This window comes from Grampus griseus (genome assembly GCF_964374135.1).
Source record: "Grampus griseus genome assembly, chromosome: 10".
NCBI lineage: Eukaryota > Metazoa > Chordata > Mammalia > Artiodactyla > Delphinidae > Grampus > Grampus griseus.
Window position 1 is genome coordinate 13,939,493 of NC_139004.1, and position 27,795 is coordinate 13,967,287.

The window sequence follows — 27,795 nt, forward strand, 5'->3', positions numbered from 1 at the left end:
TAGACCACCTTTCCTTTATCCTTTCATCCACTGATGGACACTTGGTTGTCCTGGCAATTTGAATAGTGCTGCTGTGAATTTTTTTTGAACCTATGTTTTTAGTTCTTTGCAGTAAATACATAGGAGTGGAATTGCCGGGTCATACGGTAATGCTACGTTTCACTTTCTGAGGAACCAAGAGTTGTTTTTGGTTGGTTGGTTGGTTTTAACAGTTTGGTTTTATTTCCAAACACAGGAAGCTCTTACTCCTCAGAAATGTATTCCTCACATCATCGTCCGGGGTCTCGTGCGCATCCGATGTGTTCAGGAAGTGGAGAGGATACTTTATTTTATGACGAGGAAAGGTCTCATCAACACAGGAGTTCTCACCGTGGGCACCGACCAGCATCTTCTTCCTAAAGATTACCACAACGTAGGTGACTGTAGCTCTTAGCAATACCACCACCCTCAGTCATGATAAATGCTAGTACATTAATGTTCATAATATAAGTAAAACTCCCGTAAGCACTATAAAAGTTAGAAGGCAAGACTTTTGTAGAATATGCATTTCTCCAAGGGAAGAGAATATCAATCACTATTCCTCTAGGCGGTAGAAAGGAGGAAGGGCTGACTCAGGACAAGTACTAATGTATTCTTCAGGGAAATAACTTGTACAGACAGGACATCAAGGAAATACAGATGAACGAACGTTGCTCAGCAGCTAGTACCTTCTATTACATTGTTTTCATTGCTCTAATTGGATTTTTGTTTCTTGTTCTTTTCTTTCTCTTTTTTTTTTTTTTGGTAAAGAAATCAGTCATCATTATTGGAGCTGGTCCAGCAGGATTAGCAGCTGCTAGGCAACTGCATAACTTTGGAATTAAGGTAAGATTTGGGGGACATGGAGGCGGAAACAGATGGTTAACTGCTCCTTTGGTCCGAATGTTCTAAGACTTGGAAACTAGTTCCTGATTTTAGCAAAGAATGCTAAATACATTATATCTGTATAACTTTACAATAGATCCTAGAAAAGATACAAAATTTGCAATTGGTTTAATTGAAGAAAGGTAGAGGAAATAGAAACTCCAGCAGCTTTGGAGAGGATTTTAGACTATGATGGGCAAGACTCAAGAGACTCTAAGATGATATTAAAGCAGAAATTCTTGGGACTTCCCTGGTGGTCCAGTGGTTAAGACTGGGCACAGGTTCGATCCCTGGTCAGGGAACTAAGATCCTGCATGCCATGTGGTGTGGCCAAAAAATAAAATAAAAAGTAAAATTTAAAAAGCAGAAATTCTTGACATGTCGTTATTGACACAGCAGTGAAGAAAAAGCCCTTGTTTCTGCAATAGTTTGAGACAACAAATAGCAGCTTGGAAATTCACCATTTCCTGCATAAAAGTTAATGAACTATCCAGTTACATTTTCTTATGCAAATCACACTTTGAAAACAAACAATCTTTGCTTTTGGAAGCAGGATTGAATTAGTTAATCCAGGGTTAAGACAGAATTATGTGACTTTTAAAGTACTGTATATTTTTGAGGTATCCTTCTTCCCCAAGGAGAAGGATATTATTTCTTTTTATCTAGTATGTTGCCTTATTCTAATTGTTCAAAATTAGCCAAAATAGAGACGATTACAAAAAAACAAAAATTGTGCAATTCAGTATCTAATTTCCATTAGATTCATTCAAATCTTCCAAATTTCTGGGACTTGCTATGTCTGACTCATTTCTCCTTTTTTAAAAACTTGTTCGCAAGGACTTTGGTCTTCCATTAAACCAAATGTGAAAATCAATTTGGTAGAATTGAATTAGTCTTTCGCTGTATTCTCTCTGGCTGAAAGAAACAACTTCTTTTTCACAACGTTTTTCTCTGCTGGAGGAGTTTCGGTGATGAGAAAGTTTTCAGTGGCTCTGCCTAAGAGGTTTTCCTTTTGGTGGAATGCAAGACCTACGTCTTGGATTCTTATATATATTGCTGACAAAACAGAAGAATCTGAGTTGAATGTATAAGAAGTCTGTTTGCATTTCAAAATATTGTCTAAGTGGTATTAAGCTATGAGGTGTTTTAATTGGTCATTTATGTATTTCAGCATTAGATATTAGGGCCAAGGTTTCTTGTTCGTTTTTCACTTGGGAAACCCACAGATTATGTTACAAGGAAGGTTAGTCCTAGCCGAAGTCTAGGAGGGGTGCTGTCTTTAATGTTCAGCCTTCCTCTTATAGACTAAAATAAACTAGAAACGGATGGTTCTGAGTTCATCTGAAGTCAGAGAAAGAAGGTGGGGAGGGGAGAATCACAAGCTGTAGCCTTTCTAGTTGGAGAAAATGAGAAATATAGGTCCAAGGAAGAAGCATATTTAGGGGACCTCTGTTATTCTCCCCTTTCTCTAAGGAGACCCTGGGGAGGTCACCCCGCTCCCTCGTGGTTAGGAAGTAGACTCCTCCTAACCTAAGAGATGGTTAGCTCGGGGAACCTCCTGGAGCAATTTGAAGAAGTGCTTTTAGGGATCCAGAAATGAAAGGACTGGTTTTGCCCTGAAGAGGATTCACATTTTCAGTTACTACAACCAAGGGCAGTGAAGCTCTTTGAGCCACAGGGCTGTCCACCTGGGAGCAGCTCCCACCACCACCAGCATCAGAAATTTGGAGGAGATAAAACGGTCTGGGTGTGGTGGGACCAACCTGCTTTGGCCAAGCCTGTGAGGCCATACTTAGATATAATGACATATGATTTTTTTTTTTAATAATAGTCATAGGGAAGTTAAGGCCTGTTTACAATGCTAAAGGAATTTTGCTACAGACACAGATATTTCATAGGACAAAACCACCTCTTTAACTTAGTTTTTTTTTTTGCGGTACACGGGCCTCTCACTGCTGTGGCCTCTCCCGTTGTGGAGCACAGGCTCCGGATGCACAGGCCCAGCGGCCATGGCTCACGGGCCTAGCCGCTCCGCGGCATGTGGGATCCTCCCGGACCGGGGCACGAACCTGCGTCCCCTGCATTGGCAGGCAGACCCCCAACCACTGTGCCACCAGGGAAGTCCCTAACTTAGTTTTTAAGAGTGCCTTTTAATTTATGGAATACTATTTAATAAAAGTTTTCAATATGCATTTCACATGCTAGTTCATCCAGTCTTACCATTTTGGGATTTGAGAGGAAACAGTTTGAGGGGCTTCTCCAGCAGACCACTCACTTACTCCTTGCTAGAGCCTGCGTTGTTTGTTTTTAACATCTACTTGGGCTCTTATTCACACTGCCCTCTTTTTTTTTTAATTTATTTTATTGAAGTAGTGTTGATTTACAGTGTGTTAATTTCTGCTGTACAGCAAAGTGATTCAGTTATACATATAGGTATGTATACATTCTTTTCCATATTCTTTTCCATTATGGTTTATCACAGGATATTGAATATAGTTCCCTGTGCTCTACAGTAGGACCTTGTTGTTTATCCATTCTATATATAATAGTTTGCATCTGCTAATCCCAAACTCCCAGTCCATCCCTCCCCCTTGGCAACCACAAGTCTGTTCTCTGTGTCTGTGAGTCTGTTTCTGTTTTGTAAATAAGTTCATTTGTGTCATATTTTAGATTCCACATATAAGTGATATCATATGGTAGTTGTCTTTCTTTCTGACGTACTTCAGTTAGTATGATCATCTCTAGGTCCATCCATGTTGCTGCAAATGGCATTATTTCATTCTTTTTTATGGCTAAGTAGTATTCCATTGTATATATGTACCACATCTTCTTTATCCATTCGTCGTTGGACATTTAGGTTGTTTTCATAGCTTGGCTATTGTGAATAGTGCTGCTATGAATATAAAGGCGCATGTATCTTTTTGAATTATAGTTTTGTCTGGATGTATGCCCAGGAGTGGGATTCCTGGATCATATGCACACTGCCCTCTTTTTAAAGTTGTTTCTCTAATAATATAATAATACATTAACCGGATATGAAACTCATTTAACAATGTCACTGTACATTTATACTGCATCCTATTCAGCTTCCCTGATTGTCTTTTTAGGTGACTGTCCTGGAGGCCAAAGACAGAATTGGAGGCCGAGTGTGGGATGATAAGTCTTTCACAGGCGTCACAGTGGGACGAGGAGCCCAGATTGTCAACGGCTGTATTAACAACCCAGTAGCACTAATGTGTGAACAAGTGGGTTTCTTTAAGATTTGTATTGTAGATAAAGAAAAGAAAAAATGGTCTCAGTTTGCTTGTGTGCAGTATTAATATGCTTCTAAATAATATGTAACAACCCCCAAATGATTTCTTGCCCCCTCACGCCCTCTGAAAAGTAAATAAGAACAAGTATAGTTCTTCCTTTCTGCGAAGGTGGAACTAGAGGACTTAAAATATTCCCCCCCCCCCGCCCCAAGGTCTTTAATTGTATTTGTGCGTTATTCGCAGGCCACTTGATTAGGGTTGCCAGGTTAAGCAAACAAAATTACAGAATGCCCACTTAAATTTGACTTTCAGATAAATAACAATAATTTTTTTAGTATAAGTATGTCCCACATATTACACGGGATATTTTGCATGCAATATGTGGGACATACTTATCTTAAAAAAAAAAAGGTATTCATTGTTTATCTGAGAATCAAATCTTTCATCAGGCAAACCTACCTAGTGTCTTTGAAGACCTATGGTAGGCCCAAGGATTTTTCTGAGCTATTTATTGACAGTCAATTCAATTTCAACTTCTGTGAGCGTTCGTGTGTTTGTGTGCTCTTTCACATGAGATTCCACAGAGGAAATAGGATGTCAGAGCAGAGAGAGGCGGTGCACAGCTATAGCGTCTGAAACATTGATAAATACTGGCTGGAAAGCTGTGGAGGGCGTGGCATAGGAGCTGTTGCTGGCACGCTTACATTCGCAGATTCCATGCTGGTTTTTCACTGCCTTACTTTGCTGCCATTCCCCAATCAGCATTTGTTTTTGAGAGGTCCTAGACCCTTTTCTCCATGAGAGCTCTGTCTGATTTCAGCTTAGAACCTGTACCTGTTTTTTCCAGGGAAAACTTTTCACCTTCTTATTCTTATTATTTTGAAGCTTGGCATCAGCATGCATAAATTTGGAGAAAGATGTGACTTAATTCAGGAAGGTGGAAGAATAACTGACCCCACTATTGACAAGCGCATGGATTTTCATTTTAATGCTCTCTTGGATGTGGTCTCTGAGTGGAGGAAGGATAAGACTCAGCTCCAAGATGTCCCTTTAGGAGGTATGGGGAGAATGGTGTTCTGATTGTTCCATCTGAGTCTCATTCTAACCTGAGCTTGATTAGCGGTAGCATCATTCATCCACAAGCCTGGATGGATGCAACAAGAATAGTCCTCAGGAGCGTTCCTTTTGAACTGACCATTCCACAGAGGGGAGCAGAACTGCCTCAGGGACCTTTAGATGCGTGTGTGTGTGTGTGTGCGCGCGCATGCACATACGCACACATAATTCTTTACACAATAGCCAGTGTTTAAGAAAATTATTTAAATGTTTAATTTTCAATTTCCCAGAAGAGCTTACTTTTAAGGAAGCATGTGGTAAGCTCTATGTGAATAACAAGCCACCACATAATGACTCTTCTAGATAAGAGTTCCTGTGTGAAAGGATTCCTTTTCTTTTTTGGACAGTAGGTTAAGATTTTTTTCCAGTATATTTTGTTTAAGAATGCAAGACTCTGTATTATGATTTAAGAACTTTAATTCAAAGTTTTTAGGCTTTGGTACTAAATGGACAATATTCACCCTTTAGAAAACCTGACTGTAACAGCTCATTTCCCTGCGGGCGCCCGCTGAGATCTTACTATATTGCTTCTTAAATTGATATTTGTTTAACCTACAATTTCATGACCTGAATGTATTCACTTGTAATTCTTGGAAGCATGTCGGTTTCTTACAGTACGAGCATTTGAATCCAATTGGCAGGGTATTAATTTGCTTCAGCTATGTGTTTCTGTGCAAGGGGTCTCAAGTCTCCATCCTGGAATACACTCTGTCTCTGTTTGGGGTACATTTCTCAAGAGCAGGGACTGTCTGTCTCCTCTTTTTATCCTCTCTCCCCGCCTGCCCCACGCCACCAACCCCCCTCGCCCCCCGCCCTCCCCACCGCGACCTCAATTCTTCGCCTCTGAGACCAACCCACATTCTAATTGCCCTTAGTAAGTGTTGACTGACAAACCGTAACAGAACATTTTTAGAAACTTAACTGGGGTTGACAGGGAACATTTAACCAAATGTGGTGTCCAGACCAAGTGGTGAGTTGTTGAATTTTCTGGAAATGAAGACAGCGACTAGGCGTACTTGCATTATGTTGTCAGAATCTGGTTAGTGTTTTTGCACATGTGTGATAGTCGCTGGGTGGCGTTTTTCTTTACAATTCTTTCAGGGCCACCAAATACAAAAGTTAACAATATTGCTTTGTCTTGGCTTTACTTAAAACAAGTTATTAAGGGAGGATCAGCAACACTTACTGTGTAAGTAGTTGTTTCATCTCATTAGTATATTTTTGGAAAAGCTTTAATAATAGTATGCACATCTCTCCATGAGGTTACAATTAGAACCTGCCTAGCCCTATCTCAGCTGTCTGAGCTCTCACCTTATTAGCATTTAGCTGAAAAGACAAAAATATAAATACTAAGAAGCTAGAGTGAATTTCACAAAGCAAATATACTAAAAGCTTTTAAATGTTATTTACGTAGAGATCACACTGAGGCTTCTCTCAGTCTGTTTATACTGTTCTAGCAGTCTTGGTTCTTCCCACACCTCTACGAAACCTAAAGGAAAATAGAAACCACATAGCAGGAGGCAGGAATGGGATTGCTACAAAAATGTATTAAAAGTGGAAAAAAGCCCAGTGGTCTAGGGGCAAAAGCCTAGCACAGAGGTGCCACAGACATCCCCATACTACAGTCTAACATAAGAATGGAACATTTTAATGAGAACCTTGAGTTGTCAAAAAAAGAAAAGTTAACTGATGCTCCGTTCTGTTTCTAGTCAAGCATGTGCACAATACTTTATAGAAGCTTTGAGACTGCAATGTATCTGTTGGGTGGTTGTCACCACTAGGAAGGTTATAAAGAAGTAACCTGTGCTAAGATTCTTATACTTTGTCAGGCGCAAGCCTTCCCCCACCCCCCCAAAAAAGGAATCTAAGCCAATCATTGGAACGATGTCACGGGGCGGTGTATATGTAGTTGAAAGTTCCAGGTGAATGGGATAGATAAGTGCTGGGGGTTGATAACCAAGGAGCGATTCCTGAGGCTGGTAGTGACCAGGTGACGCTGGTCTGTAAAGGATGGATGGGACTGGGGTGGGGAGGGCATTCCAGGGAGGGGCGTGCAGACTTTGCAGGGTTGGCATTTCCAGGAAAAGATTGAGCAGCAGTGCAGCAGAGCCTGTGAGTGGACAGGTGGTGTTTGCTGTCTTTGGAAAGGCTAAAAATGTGCTAACACTGTCTGGCTGTGGTTTTTGGAATTTATTACATAGGCAATGGAGAACCAGTAATTAAAGGTGTTGAGCCAGAGGGTTGGCATGATGAAAGTCCATGATGGACTATTTGGAATGTTTGGGAGAGAAGATAGCCAGTAGTCAGTCTATGATAGGTCTCTTAGTTGAGGTGAGCTGTTATAAGAACTTGACTTTAAGGTGATGGCAATAGGACCAGAAAGGGAGTGGGAATCCTCTCTCTGTCTTTATATGTGCAAGGGTTACTTTTCCTTTATCTTGAGCAAAAGAAGAAATAGTTTCTCCACTAAGCAGAAATGAAACATGGTTGAAGACATAGAACCTGCATAGTTTTGTTCCCCATTAAGATAAGCTTTTACTTTCTGAGAGAAACCAACCTTATCAAGACAGATGCTCTTTCCCCCTGAGTTTACCTGGGAAAGGTCTTCAAAAGTTTGGGGCCTTGCAGGTTGAAGGAGGTGGAACGCAAAAGATAAGGAATTCGAGAATAATGTTAAAGTTTTTTTTCTGCTTTGCTCCATTCCCATTGCAGAAAAGATAGAGGAGATCTACAAAGCTTTTATTAACGAGTCTGGAATCCAGTTCAGTGAGCTGGAGGAGGAGGTCCTTCAGTTCCATCTCAGTAACCTGGAATATGCCTGTGGCAGCAGCCTCCATCAGGTGGGCTTTGAAGACGCTTGTTTCTGTGTATGTGTGTGTTTTATATATTGAGATATTTAGCCTGGGATGGTCTGGATAAACGGGGAACAATGGGTCTGCTGCTTAAAAGATCAAACACCAGGACTTTAGAGTATATGAAACCCACAGTGGTTTTGAAAAAAAAAAATTTTAAAGCAAGAGAAACCTGTCTTCAAATCATACCTGTGAAGACACCCAGTCCGTAAACCTGAATACAGGAGGGCTGCTGGGCTGAGTCAGGGAGGCGGCAAGAGCCAGTGTCCTTGCCTTCCCCTTGCCCTCCTTGGGGGCCCTCGAGCCATTTCTGTGCAACTGTGGGCTGAAAACACTGCTCCTAAGAAACCAGAATAGAGCATCTTTGCAATTAGGATCTGTTCATCTTGCTAAAATAAATTTAAACTTGCCTAATTCATGTCACCAACTGTGATCTCGATACTTGGATATGCTGTACATTGAACAGCGGTTCTGTGGATGACCCCTCACTTAATAATCCTCTTTGGTGGGGCGGGCAGGGACAACAATTCATGTTTCCATTTGGTGATTCTTTGCAATTGGAATCACACTTTTCCAAAATCATGCTGCATTTCAGTGTCTGTGGAATTTCCATGTTGAAGACATCTAGGTGGCATATTTATATATGGAGTTGATTGAATGCAATTCTCCTCTCATGGAATTCTCCTTATCCAGGGTTGTTGATGTATAATACACCTTTCATTTTTATCAGGGAGTGGTACCCATGCCCAAATCACGTCTACCTTTTGTTCCAAAATAAGCTTTCCTGTGCTTTATTGAGAGATCTCCTTTCCCTGGCAGCGGTATCCACCTGGGTTTATCTATTCATGCCCCACCCCCCCCACCTTTCTGTTTTGCCCTCTGCCCTCTGGCCTGAGGTGGTCTTTCCCACCTTGGGGCTCCTGTTTTTGTCCCTCAGGTGCAGGCTCCAGGGTTTACACCACCTCTTGTTTCCCAACCTATCCTGATGTTTCCCAGGTGTCTGCTCGCTCCTGGGACCACAATGAATTCTTTGCCCAGTTTGCCGGTGACCACACCCTCCTCACTCCCGGATACTCCGTCATCTTGGAAAAACTGGCAGAGGGACTGGACATTCGGCTCAGATCTCCAGTGAGTGTCCACAGTGGTGGGAGGCTCTGGTTTGGTGGTGTTTGGAGAATGTGAAGTTTGGGGCACGTGGATTACACAGGAGACAGGTGCCTGCTCTGATGTTCAGCCAGTGTCTGCAAATACTTTTGATACTATGATCAGTCACATTATCCTTGTCGATGAGGTAGCTGCTGCTGTTTGGAAACAATAGTGGCTGAGATGCCTTTTCATTAATAATCAAGGGGCTGAGTGAGAGTTCCCTGAAGTAGCAATACCTGTTGTTTAGTTCTCTGAATGCCAGGAAGTGATTCGCCATGGCCTTGGAAATGTAAACTCCCATAATAAGAGAATTGGAAAGGATCCTGGATCATATGGTTCCATCCCTTATTATGTTTTGCATAACTGCTTTTCTTGAGCAGGTAAAGAGTATTGATTATTCTGGAGATGAAGTGCAAGTTACCACTACAGATGGGACAGAGTGTACAGCACAAAAGGTAAGTGCTGTGATTCCACTAGGTGCTGCCAGGGGCCTGGGAGTAAGGGAGACCAGTGTTTTCCACCAAGCAGTTTGCCTTTGGCAATCTGCCCAGAGCCTTGTTCGATTTCTGGAGAGCTCTGTATCTCTACTTGTTGTGTATGGATATGCAAATCAGATTTAATTATTCAAACACTATATAGATTCATGGCAGATGGAATTCTGAATAGTGTTTCTCAGAGTGGGTTCTATGGTACATTAGTTCTGAGAGTTGACAAGAGAAGAAAACTTGGCCAAATTAGTTTGTAAAGTATTATATACTACAGTCTAAGTTTAGGGTTAAATAAGAGCACATTAAAGGCTCTGAGAAGTCCTGCATTTTAAAAACCTGTTTTACTTTGTGTAATTCAGTGGTTTCCAAGTTGGTGGTGTTTTTTGTGTTTGTACCATGGAAACTTTTTTTAAATCAGCTCAAGAACACTCTGCATTTTTATCTGGAAAGTGGCAGAAGTACTTTTATATCATTTGAATTTTTTGTAAACAGCTTTAGTAGGCGGACAGTGAAAGGTGCTGTAATGTGATCTATGAAATCACACTGAGATTTCTGTAGTGTTGGAAAATAAAGTGTTGGGGGTGGAGGGGGATTAATAAACCCCATAGATTTATTTAAATTTAGTTATGTCTGAAGTGATTACCAAAAAGTGTAATTGATGAACCATCATAAGTTCCTAAACTAGCTGTGTTTTATGCTTTTCAGCTAGCTAAAAAAACATTTCACAGTCCTTGATATTCATACAGAAATGAAGGACTGCCTGTCAAATGGGAAAGACGGGGTAGAGTGTATGAGCCCAGGGGGATGTTTCCTCACATTATTCCTGCCATTTACTAGCTGGATAGTGAGTATTGGTCATATAGGCTTTGGAGTAGCAGTAGTTCTCAATCCTGGCTGCACCTTAGAATCACCTGGGAGGTGCTTAAAAAGAAAGCTTGCCAAGCCCCACCCTGCAGAGATTCTTGCTGAATTGATCTGGTCGTATTTTTAAAGCTTCCCAAGTGATTCCAACATGCGACCAGAGTTAAGAACCACTGGGCAACAGTGTTCTTATCTGTGAGTCCCCAGGTGAGAATCAGGCTAATATCTAACATTCTTCCTGGTGGTAAAAAAATTTTTTTAATATCACCTTATAAAATTGGAAGTCGGCTGATGGCTCAACGTCTGGTATTTTGTGACTTTGCTTCTTTGCATCCAGGACAACATGCTAGGTGTGCTTACCCTGCTGGGTCACCCTCTGCCTGACCCTGACCAGGCATATTTGCTTTCTTTCTTTGTATTCTGGCTCTTTAGAATAATTAGAACATAGTTTCAGGCTGTGATTCAAAGCCTGCTCTGAAATGCGAAAAGCAAATGTGTTTATTTTTAGTAGTCAGCACAAATCACAGAGTTTCAATTGAAAGCTTCCCCAGCTTATAAGTGAAAGATCTCCAACCCAACAGCATACACCGATAAACACTTAACAAACTGTAATTCAGTCTAGGCTGCTTCCACTGAGACCTAGCGTTAGTTCCTTACCGGGGTATGTTTATATCTTTTGCCTATTTGTTTACCTGAGTTTGTGTGTTTCTGAAAGCTTTTTTTTTTTTTTGTCATTAAGAAAACATCTAGATCTTATTTACTTATAGTCTTATATACCCAAGAGTGTAATTGTTCCTTTTTTTCTTTTTTTCTTTTTGTTGCATGGTGGCTATTATCTATAACCACATTGAGGAGAGAGAACATGTTTTATATTTTATAAAATTTTCACGTGGCAGAAAATAGTGACAAAATCACAGGAAGAGCTCTGAACTTCCAGTGATCCTGGAGTTGGGGTTTCAATAGACTACATCTTTGATGAGGGTAGCAGTCGATATGGTCCTTGGTGTTCAGCTCCTTTCCCATCCAACTGTGTTATCCTGTACTGCAGATGATGGAAAGTACACACGTACACACACACACATTTCCCAGTCTCCCTTGCAGCCGAGGGTCTAAATATGAATTGGGTCCAGCCAGTCAGATGTACTCGCATGAGACTTGGGAGGTGTGGTATGGCTTTTGCTTCACTTCTGCTGCCAAGCAAAATGGTCTAGATGTTGCCAAGCAAAATGGTCTAGATGTTGGGTTCTTCCACAGCCGGAACATTAGAGGTCCCAGGATCCACTCATTTACTACCTGGAAGTCAAGAGCCAGGGCATGAGGTATCCTTTTTGCTGGTGCAGCTTGTTCGATAAGTGGCATGTTTCTGGAGCTGGTAGCCGTAGTAATGGCTCCTGACTGTGACAGTGGTAACATGGTTCTAGAGCCAGAAATTTCTTTTTCTTTTTTTTTTTCTTATTATCTGTTTTATACACATCAGTGTATACATGTCAATCCCAATCTCCCAATTCATCCCACCACCGCCACCCCACCCCCCGCCGCTTTCCCCCGTTGGTGTCCATACATTTGCTCTCTACATCTTTGTCTCTATTTCTGCCCTGCAAACCGGTTCATCTGTACCATTTTTCTAGATTCTCTATATATGCGTTAATATACAATATTTGTTTTTCTCTTTCTGAATTACTTCACTCTGTAGGACAGTCTCTGGGTCCATCCACGTCTCTACAAATGATCCAATTTCATTCCTTTTTATGGCTGAGTAATATTCCATTGTATATATGTGCCACATCTTCTTTATCCATTCATCTGTCAATGGGCATTTAGGTTGCTTCCATGACCTGGCTATTGTAAATAGTGCTGCAATGAACATTGTGGTACATGACTCTTTTTGAATTATGGTTTTCTCAGGGTATATGCCCAGTAGTGGGATTGCTGGGTCATATGGTAATTCTACTTTTAGTTTTTTAAGGAACCTCCATACTGTTCTCCATAGTGGCTGTATCAATTTACATTCCCACCAACGGTGCAAGAAGGTTCCCTTTGCTCCACACCCTCTCCAGCATTTGTTGTTTGTAGATTTTCTGATGATGCCCATACTAACTGGTATGAGGTGATACCTCACTGTAGTTTTGATTTGCATTTCTCTAATAATTAATGATGATGAGCAGCTTTTCATGTGCTTCTTGGCCATCTGTATGTCTTCTTTGGAGAAATGTCTATTTAGGTCTTCTGCCCATTTTCTGATTGGGCTGTCTGTTTTTTTAACATTGAGCTGTATGAGCTGTTTATATATTTTGGAGATTAATCCTTTGTCCGTTAATTCATTTGCAAATATTTTCTCCCATTTTGAGGGTTGTCTTTTCTTCTTGTTTATAGTTTCCTTTGCTGTGCAAAAGCTTTTAAGTTTCATTAGGTCCCATATGTTTATTTTTGGTTTTATTTCCATTACTCCAGGAGGTGGATCAAAAAAGATCTTGCTGTGATTTATGTCAAAGAGTGTTCTTCCTATGTTTTCCTCTGAGAGTTTTATAGTGTCCAGTCTTACATTTAGGTCTTTAATCCATTTTGAGTTTATTTTTGTGTATGGTGTCAGGGAGTGTTCTAATTTCATTCTTTTACATGTAGGTGTCCAGTTTTCCCAGCACCACTTATTGAAGAGACTGTCTTTTCTCCACTGTATATCCTTGCCTCCTTTGTCATAGATTAGTTGACCATAGGTGTGTGGGTTTATCTCTGGGCTTTCTATCCTGTTCCATTCCATTCTATATTTCTGTTTTTGTGCCAGTACCATATTGTCTTGATTACTGTAGCTTTATAGTATAGTGTGAAGTCAAGGAGTCTGATTCCTCCAGCTGTGTTTTTTTCCCTCAAGACTGCTTTGGCTATTCGGAGTCTTTTGTGTCTCCTACAAATTTTAAGATTTTTTGTTCTAGCTCTGTAATAAATGCCACTGGTAATTTGATAGGGATTGCGTTGAAGCTGCAGATCGCTTTGGGTAGTATAGTCACTTTCACAATATTGATTCTTCCAATCCAAGAACATGGTATATCTCTCCATCTGTTTGTGTCATCTTTGATTTCTTTCATCAGTGGTATAGTTTTCTGAGTATAGGTCTTTTACCACCTTATGTAGGTTTATTCCTAGGTATTTTATTCTTGTTGTTGCAATGGTAAATGGGAGTATTTCCTTAATTTCTCTTTCAGATTTTTCATCATTAGTGTATAGGAATGCAAGAGATTTCTGTGCATTAATTTTGTATCCTGCTACTCTACCAAATTCATTGATTAGCTCTAGTAGTTTTCTGGGAGCATCTTTAGGATTCTCTATGTATAGGATTATGTCATCTGCAGACAGTGACAGTTTTACTTCTTCTTGTCCAATTTGTATTCCTTTTACTTCTTTTTCTTCTCTGATTGCCATGGCTAGGACTTCCAAAACTATGTTGAATAATAGTGATGAGAGTGGACATCCTTGTCTTTTTCCTGATCTTAGAGGAAATGCTTTCAGTTTTTCACCATTGAGAATGATGTTTGCTGTGGGTTTGTCATATATGGCCTTTATTATGTTGAGGTATGTTCCCTCTATGCCCACTTTCTGGAGAGTTTTTATCATAAATGGGTGTTGAATTTTGTCAGAAGCTTTTTCTGCATCTATGGAGATGATCATATGATTTTTATTCTTCAGTTTGTTAATATCGTATATCACATTCATTGATTTGCGTATAATGAAGAATCCTTGCATCCTTGAGATAAATCCCACTTGATCATGGTGTATGATCATTTTAATGTGTTGTTGGATTCTGTTTGCTAGTATTTTGTTGAGGATTTTTCAGTCTATATTCATCGGTGATATTGGTCTGTAATTTTCTTTTTTGGTAGTATCTTTGTCTGGTTTTGGTATCAGGGTGATGGTGGCCTCATAGAATGAGTTTGGAAGTGTTCCTTCCTCTGCAATCTTTTGGAAAGAGTTTGAGAAGGATGGGTGTTAGCTCTTCTCAAAATGTTTGATAGAATTCACCTTTGAAGCCATCTGGCCCCGGACTTTTGTTTGTTTGAAGGTTTTTAATCATAGTTTCAGTTTCAGTGCTTGTGATTGGTCTGTTCATATTTTCTGTTTCTTTCTGGTGCAGTCTTGGAAGGTTATACCTTCCTAAGAATTTGTCCATTTCTTCCAGGTTGTCCATTTTATTGGCATAGAGTTGCTTGTAGTAGTCTCTTATGATGCTTTGTATTTCTGTGGTGTCTGTTGTAATGTCTCCTTTTTCATTTCTAATTTTATTGATTTGAGTCCTCTCCCTCTTTTTCTTGATGAGTCTGGCTAAAGGTTTATCAATTTTGCTTATCTTCTCAAAGAACTAGCTTTTAGTTTTATTGATCTTTGCTATTGTTTTCTTCGTTTCTAGTTCATTTATCTCTATCTGATCTTTATGATTTCTTTCCTTCTACTAACTTTGGGTTTTGTTCTTTAGTTCCTTTAGGTGTAAGGTTAGGTTGTTTATTTGAGATGTTTCTTGTTTCTTGAGGTAGGATTGTATTGCTATAAACTCCCCTCTTAGAACTGCTTTTGCTGCATCCCATAGGTTTTGGATCATCGTGTTTTCGTTGTCATTTGTCTCTAGGTATTTTTTGATTTCCTCTTTGATTTCTTCAGTGATCTCTTGGTTATTTAGTAACATATTGTTTAACCTCCATGTGTTGTGTTTTTTACATTTTTCTCCCTGTAATTGACTTCTAATCTCATGGCGTTGTGGTTGGAAAAGTTGCTTGATATGATTTCAATTTTCTTAAATTTACCGAGGCTTGATTTGTGACCCAGGATATGATCTATCCTGGAGAATGTTCCATGTGCACTTGAGAAGAAAGTGTAATCTCCTGTTTTGGGGTGGAATGTACTATAAATATCAATTAAATCTATCTGGTCTATTGTGTCATTTAAAACTTGTGTTTCCTTGGCTTCCCTGGTGGCGCAGTGGTTGAGAGTCCGCCTAATGCAGGGGACATGGGTTCGTGCCCCGGTCCGGGAAGATCCCACATGCCGTGGAGCGGCTGGGTCCGTGAGCCATGGCCGCTGAGCCTGCACGTCCGGAGCCTGTGGGAGAGGCCACACCAGTGAGAGGCCCACGTACCACAAAAATAAATAAATAAAATAAAATAAAACTTGTGTTTCCTTATTAATTTTCTGTCCTGATGATCTGTCCATTGGTGTAAGTGAGGTGTTAAAGTCCCCCACTATTATTGTGTTACTGTCGATTTCCTCTTTTATAGCTGTTAGCAGTTGCCTTATGTATTGAGGTGCTCCTATGGTGGGTGCATAAATATTTACAGGTGTTATATCTTCTTCTTGGATAGTTCCCTTGATCATTATGTAGTGTCCTTCTTTGTCTCCTGTAATAGCCTTTATTTTAAAGTCGATTTTGTCTGATATGAGAATTGCTACTCCAGCTTTCTTTTGATTTCCGTTTGCATGGAATTCTTTTTCCATCCTCTCACTTTCAGTCTGTATGTGTCCCTAGGTCTGAAGTGGGTCTCTTGTAGACAGCATATTTATGGTTCTTGTTTTTGTATCCATTCAGCAAACTTGTGTCTTTTGGTTGGAGCATTTAATCCTCTCACATTTAAGGTAATTATCGATATGTATGTTCCTATTACCATTTTCTTAATTGTTTTGGGTTTGTTTTTGTAGGTCCTTTCCTTCTCTTGTGTTTCCCACTTAGAGAAGTTCCTTTAGCATTTGTTGTAGGGCTGGTTTGGTGGTGCTGAATTCTCTTAGCTTCTGCTTGTCTGTAAAGCTTTTGATTTCTCCATCAAATCTGAATGAGATCCTTGCCAGGTGGAGTAATCTTGGTTGTAGGTTCTTCCTTTTCATCACTTTAAATATATCATGCCACTCCCTTCTGGCTTGTAGTTTCTGCTGAGAAATCAGCTGTTAACCTTATGGGAGTTCCCTTGTATGTTGTCATTTTTCCCTTGTTGCTTTCAGTAATTTTTCTGTGTCTTTAATTTTTGTCACTTTGATTACTATGTGTCTCGGCGTGTTTCTCCTTGAGTTTATCCTGCCTGGGACTCTCTGTGCTTCCTGGACTTGGGTGGCTATTTCCTTTCCCATGTTAGGGAAATTTTCAACTAGAATCTCTTCAAATATTTTCTCAGTCCCCTTCTTTTTCCCTTCTTCATCTGGGACCCCTATAATTCAAATGTTGGTGCATTTAATGTTGTCCCAGAGGTCTCTGATACTGTCCTCGATTCTTTTCATTCTTTTCCTTTATTCTGTTCCACGGCTGTTTATTCCACCATTCTGTCTTCCAGGTCACTTCTCCGTTCTTCTGCCTCAGTTATTCTGCTGTTGATTCCTTCTAGTGTATTTTTCATTTCAATTATTGTATTGTTCATCTCTGTTTGTTCTTTAATTCTTCTAGGTCTTTGTTAAACATTTCTTTCATCTTCTCGATCTTTGCCTCCATTCTTTTTCTGAGGTCCTGGATCATCTTCACTATCATTATTCTGAATTCTTTTTCTGGAAGGTTGCCTATCTCCACTTCACTTAGTTGTTTTTCTGGGGTTTTATCTTTTTCCTTCATCTGGTACATAGCCCTCTGCCTTTTCATCTTGTCTATCTATCTGTGAATGTGTTTTTTGTTCCACAGTCTGTAGAATTATAGTTCTTGCTTCTGCTGTCCGCCCTATGGTGTATGAGGCTATCTAAGAGGCTTGTGCAAGCTTCCTGATGGGAGGGACTGGTGGTGGGTAGAGCTGGGTGTTGCTCTGGTGAGCAGAGCTCAGTAAAACTTTAATCCTCTTGTCTGCTGATGGGTGGGGCTGGGTTCCCTCCCTGTTGGTTGTTTGGCTTGAGGCAACCCAGCACTGGAGCCTACCCGGCTCTTTGGTGGGGCTAATGGTGGACTCTGGGAGGACTGAAACGCCAAGGAGTACTTCCCAGAACTTCCACTGCCAGTGTCCTTGTCCTCACGGTGAGCCACAGCCACCCCCCGCCTCTGCAGGAGACCCTCCAACACTAGCAGGTAGGTCTGGTTCAGTCTCCTATGGGGTCACTGCTCCTTTCCCTGGGTCCCGATGCGCACACTACTTTGTGTGCCCTCCAAGAGTGGAGTCTCTGTTTCCCCCAGTCCTGTTGGAGTCCTGCAGTCAAATCCTGCTAGCCCTCAAAGTCTGATTCTCTAGAAATTCCTCCTCCTGTTGCTGGACCCCCAGGTTGGGAACCTGACGTGGGGCTCAGAACCTTCACTCCAGTGGGTGGACTTCTGTGGTATAAGTGCTCTCCAGTTTGTTAGTCACCCACCCAGCAGCTATGGGATTTGATTTCATTGTGATTGCACCCCTCCTACCATCTCACTGCAGCTTCTCCTCTGTCTTTGGATGTGGGGTATCTTTTTTGGTGAGTTCTAGCGTCTTCCTGTCGATGATTGTTCAGCAGATGGTTCACCAGAAATTTCTTGATTGTATGGAGAGACAGCAGCTCTCTTTGATGGTCTGGTTTTGTGAGTTGTTCTTGGAGGCTCTAAATGATTCTGTAAACTAGTTGAAAACCTGCAATAAATTGTTTCCTCTTTTAAAAAAAAAAGGTATGTGGCTTTACATGATTATAATAATCCCTAATGTTTGTGATGTGCTTTACCATTTATGAAGCATACTGATGTATATTGTAAGAGTTTTAGTTTTAAGCATATCCCCAATCCTTTAAGGTTAGTAGGGCAGGTATTACCTTGGCCACGCATTAGAAAGTGTCAGGAATGATACACAAAATCTGGTTCTCCTGACTCTGTATTTAGGGCTATTTCCTCTTACAGCATTGCTTTTCAGGATTGAGATCTGCTGACTCTTCTTACCCAGGGTTATTAATGCATCAAAACCTTAATGCAGATTCCTCCATATGAATGTTGCTTCTGCTCAGCCAGTCCACTCTTGTGCCGTGAACAGCCTGCACAACTGTACATGGCCGTTATTCTTCTTACCAGTGTAACAACATAGGATGTTGATAATCTCATGACTGGCAATAAAAGGCGGGGGGGGGGGCAGATTTTCCTGGAAATGAACCCACTGAGTATTAGATTCAGTTGCTGTTTGTATGTTAACTGTTCATTATTTCCCACAGGTGTTAGTCACTGTGCCCCTGGCCTTACTGCAGAAAGGTTCCCTTCAGTTTAATCCACCGTTGTCAGACAAGAAGATGAAGGCTATCAACAGCTTAGGTGCAGGCATCATTGAAAAGGTAACTGAATTACTTAAGCCTCAGAACTAGAGAGATGAGTATCAGATGACAGGGGTTCCTTAACTTCTGATATTGGGAAGCAGCAGGTAATTTTTGAATCCAAATCAAATTTGAAGATTTCCTTTTCCTTTGAGTAATTGTTCATGAAGAATATAAAAGGATATTAACAAAACAAAAAGAGGAGAGCTGGCTAAGGTCTGCAAGTTTTGATTGTAGGAGAATGACTCTTGTTTTTCAGAATTTGAACTGGGTATATAAATAAGCAGTTCTTTCTTTTTTTCTGCTTTCCATGTCTACCCTGCACTAAGTAGCCCCAGTGACGAGAGTGTTTTATACTTCCTTTGCCTTGAAAAGCTCCTTTAGCAGAATCTCTCAGCGCTACAGTAGATACCAGCAGACCTATGATTAGTAAGAATTTATCTCATGGACGTAAGGTTCGAGACCAGGTCTCAGGGATGCTCTGCATCTTCAGATTAGCCTAGAGGCTGTCAGTGGTTCCCACCATTATCTGTGGGAGTACAGGACTGAGTGGCATAAAAAGCCAGATGGTCACAAAGAGAACAAAGGAGGTTAGGAGAATGGAAAGGGAATATTTAGAAATGTTTGAGTTTTTTGAACATCTTTTTTTTTTTTTAATTGAAGTATGTAAGAGCTATAGGTGGCTTCTTAGAGATTGCTGTACTTCTGATTTCAAGAAGCTGTTAACCACCTTTCTCTTGCTCGCTTTCCAGATTGCCTTGCAATTTCCCTATAGATTTTGGGACAGTAAAGTTCAAGGGGCTGACTTTTTTGGTCACGTTCCTCCTAGTGCCAGCAAGCGAGGGCTTTTTGCCGTGTTCTATGACATGGATCCCCAGGTAAAATCGTTGGTGGAATGTGGTGTGAATTCCCTGATTACAGTTTAGAATTTGGTTTGGTAACTACTCGTGTGTCCAGCCCAGGAGGTAATGGACATTGTGGACACTCCAGATGTCTGTTTATATTCTGGGGGGACACTTGGATGGGACATTTTCCTGTAGGAAAAGAGCCCCAGTATCTGCCATATTTTCTTAAAGTACTAATATTGCCTCCTGGGAAATGAATTTGTTGCCGTGGAAATGTGTTATTTCAGGCTGATGGAAGGATTCCTTTTAGGGAGAATTGGTGTCAGCACAGTAACGAGTGGTACTTGAAATGTACTCCCCAAGAGTCCGCCAGGGAGCCCTGGTTAGGGGTGGGATATGCCTGGCGCAGGTGAGGGCAGGTCTGGGAGTCGGTAGATGTGATTGGTGGGGCAAGGAAGACGAGGAGAAGACATACCTGGGGCTTTGCAAGTGACAGTTGTGGTGATGTCCTGCCAAAGAATCACAGTTGTTTTTCCTCCTGCCTCTTTGTTCCAAGACACTTTATCTTCAAAGGTTCCACGTGGGAGCCAAGGGCAAAATGTCCTTACTGTTTGAGAAGGTTTTTTCCCATTATTTGACTGGCAGACTTCCTTTCTCAATGTCTTTCTACTTATTCTAAAACAAGTTCTTAGAAGGGAAAAGCCAAGAGAACCCGGAATTTGATATTTACATGACTTCCGGAGTTTTTCCAGCAGGGAACAATAAAATGCGTAAATGAATAATGAGTATGTGTGGCCTGGGTGATGGAAAGGAGGCTACAGGACAGTAGGAAATGATGACATTTGATGTGAGAATGAGGTCCTTCTCTGTTTGGAACTGTGCGTCTAGAGACTTTGGTGCCCGAAGTCCAAAGTGTAAAGTGCTTTTCCCGTCACGTGTCCAGAAGCAGCACAGCGTGTTGATGTCGGTGATCGCGGGGGAGGCAGTGGCGGCCGTCAAGAGCCTGGAGGACAAGCAGGTGCTGCAGCAGTGCATGGCCACCCTGCGCGAGCTCTTCAAGGAGCAGGTCAGACACCCCTCTTTGAAAAGAGAAAGACTAGCCGCATAGCACAGGGAGATCAGCTCGGTGCTTTGTGACCACCTAGAGGGGTGGGATGGGGAGGTGGAGGGAGGGAGACGCAAGAGGGAGGGAATATGGGGATATACGTAGGCGTACAGCTGATTCACTTTGTTATACAGCAGAAACTAATGCAACATTGTAGAGCAATTATACTCCAATAAAGATGTTAAAAAAAAAGAGAGAGAAAGACACCCTTGCTGCTAACTTCACTCTTTGGAGTGGTTTGAACCCAAAGCTAATCCGTCAATACCAGACATGAAGGGGCTTGAGGCAGTGGACCACATTCTTCTTACTTCTTTCAGTATCCAACTTGCCACTTAAGTACCTGGATTAGTTTGCTCAGGCCGCCATAACAAAATGCCACAAACTGGGTAGTTCAAGCAACAGGAATTTATTTTCTCACAATTCTGGAGGCTAGAAGTCCAAGATCAAGGTGTCGCCAGATCAAGGGGTTGGTTTCTCCTGAGGCCTCGCTCCTTGGCTCCCAGATGGCTGCCTTCCCCGTGTCCTCACATGGGCGCGGCTCTGTCTCTTGTCTGTGTTCTAATCCTCTCTTCTTAGAAGGACACCTGTCACACTGGATTAAGGTCCACCCTAATGATCCCATTTTGACTCAATTACCTCGTCAAAGGCCGCATCTCAAGTACAGTCACGTTCTGAGGTACTGGGGGTTAGGGTTTCATCATCTGAATTTTGGGGGGACACAGTGCAGCCCATAATAGTACCCCATTCCTCCTTTTACATGATTGCCTTCCTCCCTTTTGTCTCACATCATGCACACGCCCATTCTTTCCTAAGGAGGTAAAAGGCTCAGCATTTTCCACAGATTCTGTATTGACCCAAACCCTAGCAAGCTTTGACGACAGTTTTCCAATCAAAGGAACATTGTCCAGAATTTTCTGTACCCTGCAGCGAGTCTCTTCTCTCCCTTTTCTCCAAGAAGCTTAAGGTACTTTCTAGTTGCCAGTTTACTAAATCTCACAATCTCTGGAGAGTATAAATGGCGTAACATGTAACTTTTTCAAATAAAGGAGGAGAAGTACAAAGAAATGAAAATGCCTCAAATGTTACATACATTCAAGAGAGGGGGGCCCTTGGGGTATTGCGTATTTTACATGATGTGATTCTATCTCACAGTAGTTCTTATTAGCTTGGGGCTTTTGTTCAAAAATTTGTTTTCAAATCAGTTATTTGGAACTTAACACAGGCTCCGTAGAAATCTATTTCATGGTGGCTCTTGGCAGAGGTCAGCCTAGAAAATTATTTGAAACGTAGAGTGAAACCTAACCTGTGTAGCTGCTTTGTGGAGAAGCCTGTTGAGAATTCCAGTTAGAGGTCCTAAGACCCTGCCCGTCCCTTTCCTCCCCTGGTCCAGCGCATTTCAGGCGATGGGAAGGGGAATGCCTGGACTCTTAGCCGTTGGTGATGGCCCCTGGTAGGTGGGAGAAAGCATCTCTGGCAGAAGGATAAAGTGTTAAAGCGAGGAGATGTGTGTGTGCTGGGGAAGGTCAGAGAGATGGGGCAGCAAAAGAGGAAAATGCACAGAGACGGCGCCTGGGCAGAGCAGCAAGCGGGCTGGAGGGTCATGCTGAGAACTGCTGTCTCAGAATGCTACAGGGATTAACTTACTTTCTAGATGGAGGAAGAACTGTAATTTTATACATTGGGTTGCATCAAGTCTAAGTCCCTTCTTGATCCCGTTTTCCAATTCCTTCTACTTGACACAGGAAGTCCCAGATCCCACGAAGTATTTCGTCACCCGGTGGAGCACAGACCCCTGGATCCAGATGGCATACAGCTTCGTGAAGACAGGGGGCAGTGGTGAGGCCTACGACATCCTTGCTGAGGAAATACAAGGAACCATCTTTTTTGCTGGCGAGGTGTGTACGGGGACTCCGACCCCGATTGCTTTCATTTTGATCACTTGCTTTTAATTAAAGTGATCTATGTCCAGAGTTTAAAAGTAACATCAAATGCCGTCAAAAGTCTTACGGCAACAAGCCCCAGGTACCCTGACAGCACCCTCCTCAAACTCCCCGAGCAGCCATTTTTAACTCTTTCTCCTGTTTCTTCTGGAATTTACTTCATGCTTTAAGTTTTTTTGTTTTTTGGGGTTTTTTTTTTGCGGTACGCGGGCCTCTCACTGTTGTGGCCCCTCCCGCTGCGGAGCACAGGCTCTGGACGCGCAGGCTCAGCAGCCATGGCTCACGGGCCCAGCCGCTCCGCGGCATGTGGGATCCTCCCGGACCGGGGCACGAACCCGCGTCCCCTGCATCGGCAGGCGGACTCTCAACCACTGCGCCACCAGGGAAGCCCTGCTTTAAGATTTTTATACTGTTGTCTTCTGATTTAAGAAGTTAGACATATCTCCCGACTTCTTATCAGGTTAAAGGTTTAGCCCACCCTGGTTTTTAACACTTTTCACTAAATTGGTGTCAGTGCTTATATGGTGTGGCTGCTTACTGCTGAGCCAGGAAGGAAGGCGTTCACTGATTCCTTTCTTACACAGCTGTTTTCTCTTCGGTCATAATGGCCTCTTCTTTCACTAGCTTAATTCTTTTTATACCACTCCTTAAGCCTCCCCACTCCTTTTTTTTTTTTTTTTGGCCGCGTTGTATGCACGACTCTTAGTTCCCAGACCAGGGATGGAACCTGTGTCCCCTGCAGTGGAAGCACAGAGTCTTAACCACTGGACCGCCAGGAAATTCCAAAGCCTCCCCCTTCTTGAGTCATCTCTAATTCACAGTTGAATCCCTCTGGCCGGCCTGTAGGTTCTGTTTCTCAAAGCCCCCTTTCCTGGCATCTTCCCTCTACTCCAGGCTGCACTGATTGATCCCAGGGACCCCTGCAGAGCTGTCCTCCCAGCACTCCTCCTTACCACTTTCCAGGCTTGGGGTTCTTATTTCCTAGATCCCTCTCTTTTTTCTTTTTTTTAATATTTATTTTTAAAATTGTGGCAAACAACACATAACAAAATTTACCACCTTAACTATCTTCAAGTGTCCAGTTAAGTGGCGTTAAATACATCCACACTGTTGTACAACCATTGCTACCATCCATCTCCGGGACATTTTTATACTGCAGAACCAAAACTGTGTACAACTCCCCCTCCCCCAGCTCCCAGAAAACACCATTCAACTTACTGTCTGTCTCTCTGAATTTGTTCTAGGTCCCTCATCATATAAGTGGAATCATAATAGAGTATTTGTCCTTTTGTGACTGGCTAATTTCGCTTAGCATAATGCCCTCAAGTTTCATCCATGTTGTGGCATGTGTCAGAATATCCTTCTTTTTTAAGACTGAGTAATATTCCATTATATGCACCTATCACATTTAGTTTGTTCATCTGTCATGGACACCTGAGTTGCTTCTGTCTTTTTTGGCTATTGTGAATAATGCTGCTGTGAACCTGGGTGTACAAATATTTCTTCGAGAACCTGCTTTCAGTTATTTTGGGTGTATACCCAGAAGTGGAATTGCTGCATCATATATTAGTTCTGTTTTTTAGTTTTTTGAGGAACCACCACTCTTTTCCACAGCAGCTGCACCACTTTACCTTCCCACCAACAGCACACAAGGGTTCCAGTTTCTCCACATCCTCGGCAACTTACTATTTTCTATTTTTTTATGATGGCTGTCCTAATGGGTGTGAGGTCAGCCTTTCTTCTTTCTTGATTTACTTCTGTTGAGAAATGTTTTGTGGTTCTAATTCCTAATCCTTTCTGTGCCATTTTTTTGCATTCCTTATAATCTTGGAGCTCATGTCCTTCATCCTCTAGATTTTTTTTACTCTGCTCATTTCATTCCTACAATTTTTCTCTTATTTCTAGGTCTTCTATTTCATATATTGGAACTGTTGAATTGATTCTAATCTTCTTTGCTGTTACTCTTTGCTGTTTTTTATATTCTAACCCTTGAGTCGATTTTTTAAACTTTGGCTCCTTTACTTTATGAGCACTTTCTTGTTCTAAGATTATTCCTTTTTGGTAGCATTTTCTTCTTGCTTCGTAACTTGTTCCTTACATGGCTCCTGAGTTCCTATTTTGTTTACTTTAGCCTTTGCCTCCCATATGTCCGAATGTCCAGTCCTTGACTGTTCAGATTTGAGTGAGGCACTTTTTAAAAAGCCAACTGAAGGTTCCAGCAAGCTTGTCAGCTGGAGGTTGGGGGCCCAAACATCAGGATCTATCTATAGCTCTTTTCTCTTAGTTTCTCGTTTGCATGATAGAGGCTCACCTCCTGGCATTCTGGGAACTCGAAGCCTCACTCTTAGTTATATTTAATTGCATTTTGTTTGGCACCTCACCCCTGCCCTGTACCTCAGAACTCCTGGGGGTTGCAGTAGGGGGAGTGGGGAACCTGATGAGGGACCAAATTGCTCTTCAAATTCTTTTTATTTTTTATTCGTTTTGGCCATGTTGCATCTTCATTGTTGCGCATGGGCTTTCTCTAGTTGCATCTAGCAGGGGGCTACTCTTCATTGCAGTGCGTGGGCTTCTCATTGCCGTGGCTTCTCTTGTTGTGGAGTACAGGCTTGAGAGCACAGGCTCAGTAGTTGTGGCTCAGTAGTTGTAGGCTCAGTAGTTGTGTTTCTTAGTTGCTCAGCAGCACGTGGGATCTTCCCGGACCAGGGATGGCACCTGTGTTGCCTGCATTGGCAGGATTCTTAACCACCAGGGAAGTCCCGCTCTTCATAGTCTTTTAAACCAGTCCTCAGTTTTTCACCCTTGCCAAACCTCTGCCTCCATGATGGCACCAATGGCTGAGATTTATGAAGGATTTTTCAGGGTGAATTGGTTTCCCTTTGCTATCTCCCACCCCCCCACACACACATCCACCCAGTTTAGCAGAATAAATGAATTCTCAGCACTCTTTGATCTGCCTTCATACTTTGTATATTATAGTTTGGGATTATACAGGTCTTCCTGGTTCATCTAAAATAGTGTTTTTAATTTTTTCGCTTCAGGGTTTTTGAATTTTTACAGAAGAATGTAATTTTAAAAACAGCTGTCTTTGATTCCTCCTTGGCCTGTGAAGAGCCAACTTTGTAGGAACAGAGCATAATGGTTACATTCCAGGCAACAGCTGTGAACTGCTTCCAAGAGATGGCCCTATTAGACTAATGTGCTGAAGGGTCATGAACAGGGTTTGGAAGTTTTTGACTTTCCTTTGCTGCTTTGATACAGTTGTTACCTCATCTTCTTATAAAAGCCATTTCTTTGAAGTTTCTGTCACTGTGACTCTCCCCCCCTCCCCCCGTAGCTGTATTCCTACTGACCTCCTGGTCATTCCCCCATTTACTAAAGTCTTTGGCACCTGGATGTTTTCCATTCATCAGTTTAGGTGACATGGAACCTAAATTAGTTCACGTGGAACTTCATCTGTTTCTTATCCTCCCTTTTCTGTGACCTACTCGACTCCCATTTCAGCTACTCTTCCCCATAACCACATCCCAGACCTTGTCTTTAATATCTAACGGTCATGAATTCAAGTTTCCTGTCCTCCTGGTTTGCTTATTCTGTTCCCACTGTAACCTCCTTGAAAGTGAGGTTCTCCTGTTGACAGTCCTCACCTTTTGTCTTTTCCCTTCCTGTTGAACTGATCTAACCTTGGAGTAACCCAACTCTTTCTGTTATACCCATCTAGCAAAACTCTAGCCGTGGATGAACTGTGATTCACTTTTTGTGCTTGTTTTACTTATCACTGATTTTAACAACTAAGATTGTCTGATGGGAGGGGACTGTGTCTTATTATCCTTAACTGCAGCACCTGGCACACATAGACAATATCTTAATGAATGTCACACAGTATTTCACGGGAGCACTGACTATATCGTAGAATAAATTTGGTGAAACATGGTGCTATGGATGGGTGAATAGAGTGTTCATGTGAGCGCACAGGAGCGACAACAGTCTTTATTTTAGGAGGATCAGAGAAAGTGTAAGTTTGTATTTACCTTTTGATTTTCATCTAAATTCTTTATACATGATCTCAAATTATACAATTATTTTTTTTTTTACAGGCAACAAACAGGCATTTTCCACAAACTGTTACAGGGGCATATTTGAGTGGTGTTCGAGAAGCAAGTAAGATTGCGGCATTTTAAAGAGAATTTATCTGGACCCAGCTTTCTTCTCCCAAATGGGAGAGTCTGAAAAACATGTTAAACCTCACTTTGATAAAGTCAAACAAAAAATCCTCTCTGGGTAGCAAAACTGAAATGTTCTAAGGTGGCATGGTAATGTAAACCCATTTTACCACTCTGAAAGCACTAGCCCCCAGAATCCTTCTGTAAGCACTTATATTTAATGGCATTTTCCATAGGTCTGACTAGCACTAAATCTTCCGGATCTCAGAATAAGGCAGAATATAACCTTAAATTAAGACCTTGGATATGATCCTTCCATGGTTGGAGATTCCTTTTAAATCTGACATTTTTTTGGCTGACCAATTTTCACACATTGAGAAACCAAGTCAATCAAGCAGGATTAAAAAAAAAAAAGCCATGTACTTTTCCTCTATGACAATTTATCAGTATCTTTGCCAATGAGCCTTAAGAGTTTTATGTAGCTCCAATATTGAGCTTTTACTTAAAATTTAGATAGAAATCTTTCCGTTTTGAATACAGCACAAACTCTTCAGTCAAAGGTAAATGGAACTTCTATTTTATATTGTACATATTTCTTCCCATTGGGTGTTCAAAAGAAATTTAAATTCCGGTATCTTTTATAAAAAAATTTTAGATTTGTGCACTCATTGGCAAAACAGCAAAATTTTCAGTTCCTTCAACAGTACATGTTATTGTATCACTGAGAACTGGGAAGAGCTAGTGTGGTCTTCATACTTTAGACATAGAATATGGCTATTTTTCTTAGTCATGTTTGGGTGGATGGCACACTTTAAATAGCTTCAATTTTGGCAACCACTCGCAGAAGGATCTTGTCAGAATAATTAAGCCTCTCCCCACTGCCTCTTTTTAAAATAACTGATTACATCTCTAGGAATATT

The 27,795-nt window shown here is 41.5% G+C and overlaps 1 protein-coding gene across 3 annotated transcripts in view; it reads left to right on the forward strand.

Moving 5' to 3' along the window:
- Nucleotides 1-27,385, forward strand: part of KDM1B (lysine demethylase 1B) — a 54,228-nt gene extending 26,843 nt beyond the window's left edge. For all 3 annotated transcript variants that reach the window (XM_082663397.1, XM_082663398.1, XM_082663399.1), the window contains 12 exons: nt 236-412; nt 790-864; nt 4,011-4,148; nt 5,043-5,214; nt 7,986-8,113; nt 9,122-9,253; nt 9,652-9,726; nt 18,727-18,843; nt 19,575-19,700; nt 20,611-20,733; nt 22,515-22,667; nt 26,810-27,385. In XM_082663397.1, the coding sequence (XP_082519523.1) occupies nt 236-412; nt 790-864; nt 4,011-4,148; nt 5,043-5,214; nt 7,986-8,113; nt 9,122-9,253; nt 9,652-9,726; nt 18,727-18,843; nt 19,575-19,700; nt 20,611-20,733; nt 22,515-22,667; nt 26,810-26,893 (1,500 nt within the window). In that variant the 3' untranslated portion in view covers nt 26,894-27,385. The remainder of the gene's footprint in view (nt 1-235; nt 413-789; nt 865-4,010; nt 4,149-5,042; nt 5,215-7,985; nt 8,114-9,121; nt 9,254-9,651; nt 9,727-18,726; nt 18,844-19,574; nt 19,701-20,610; nt 20,734-22,514; nt 22,668-26,809) is intronic.
- The last annotated feature ends 410 nt before the right edge of the window (nt 27,386-27,795 follow it).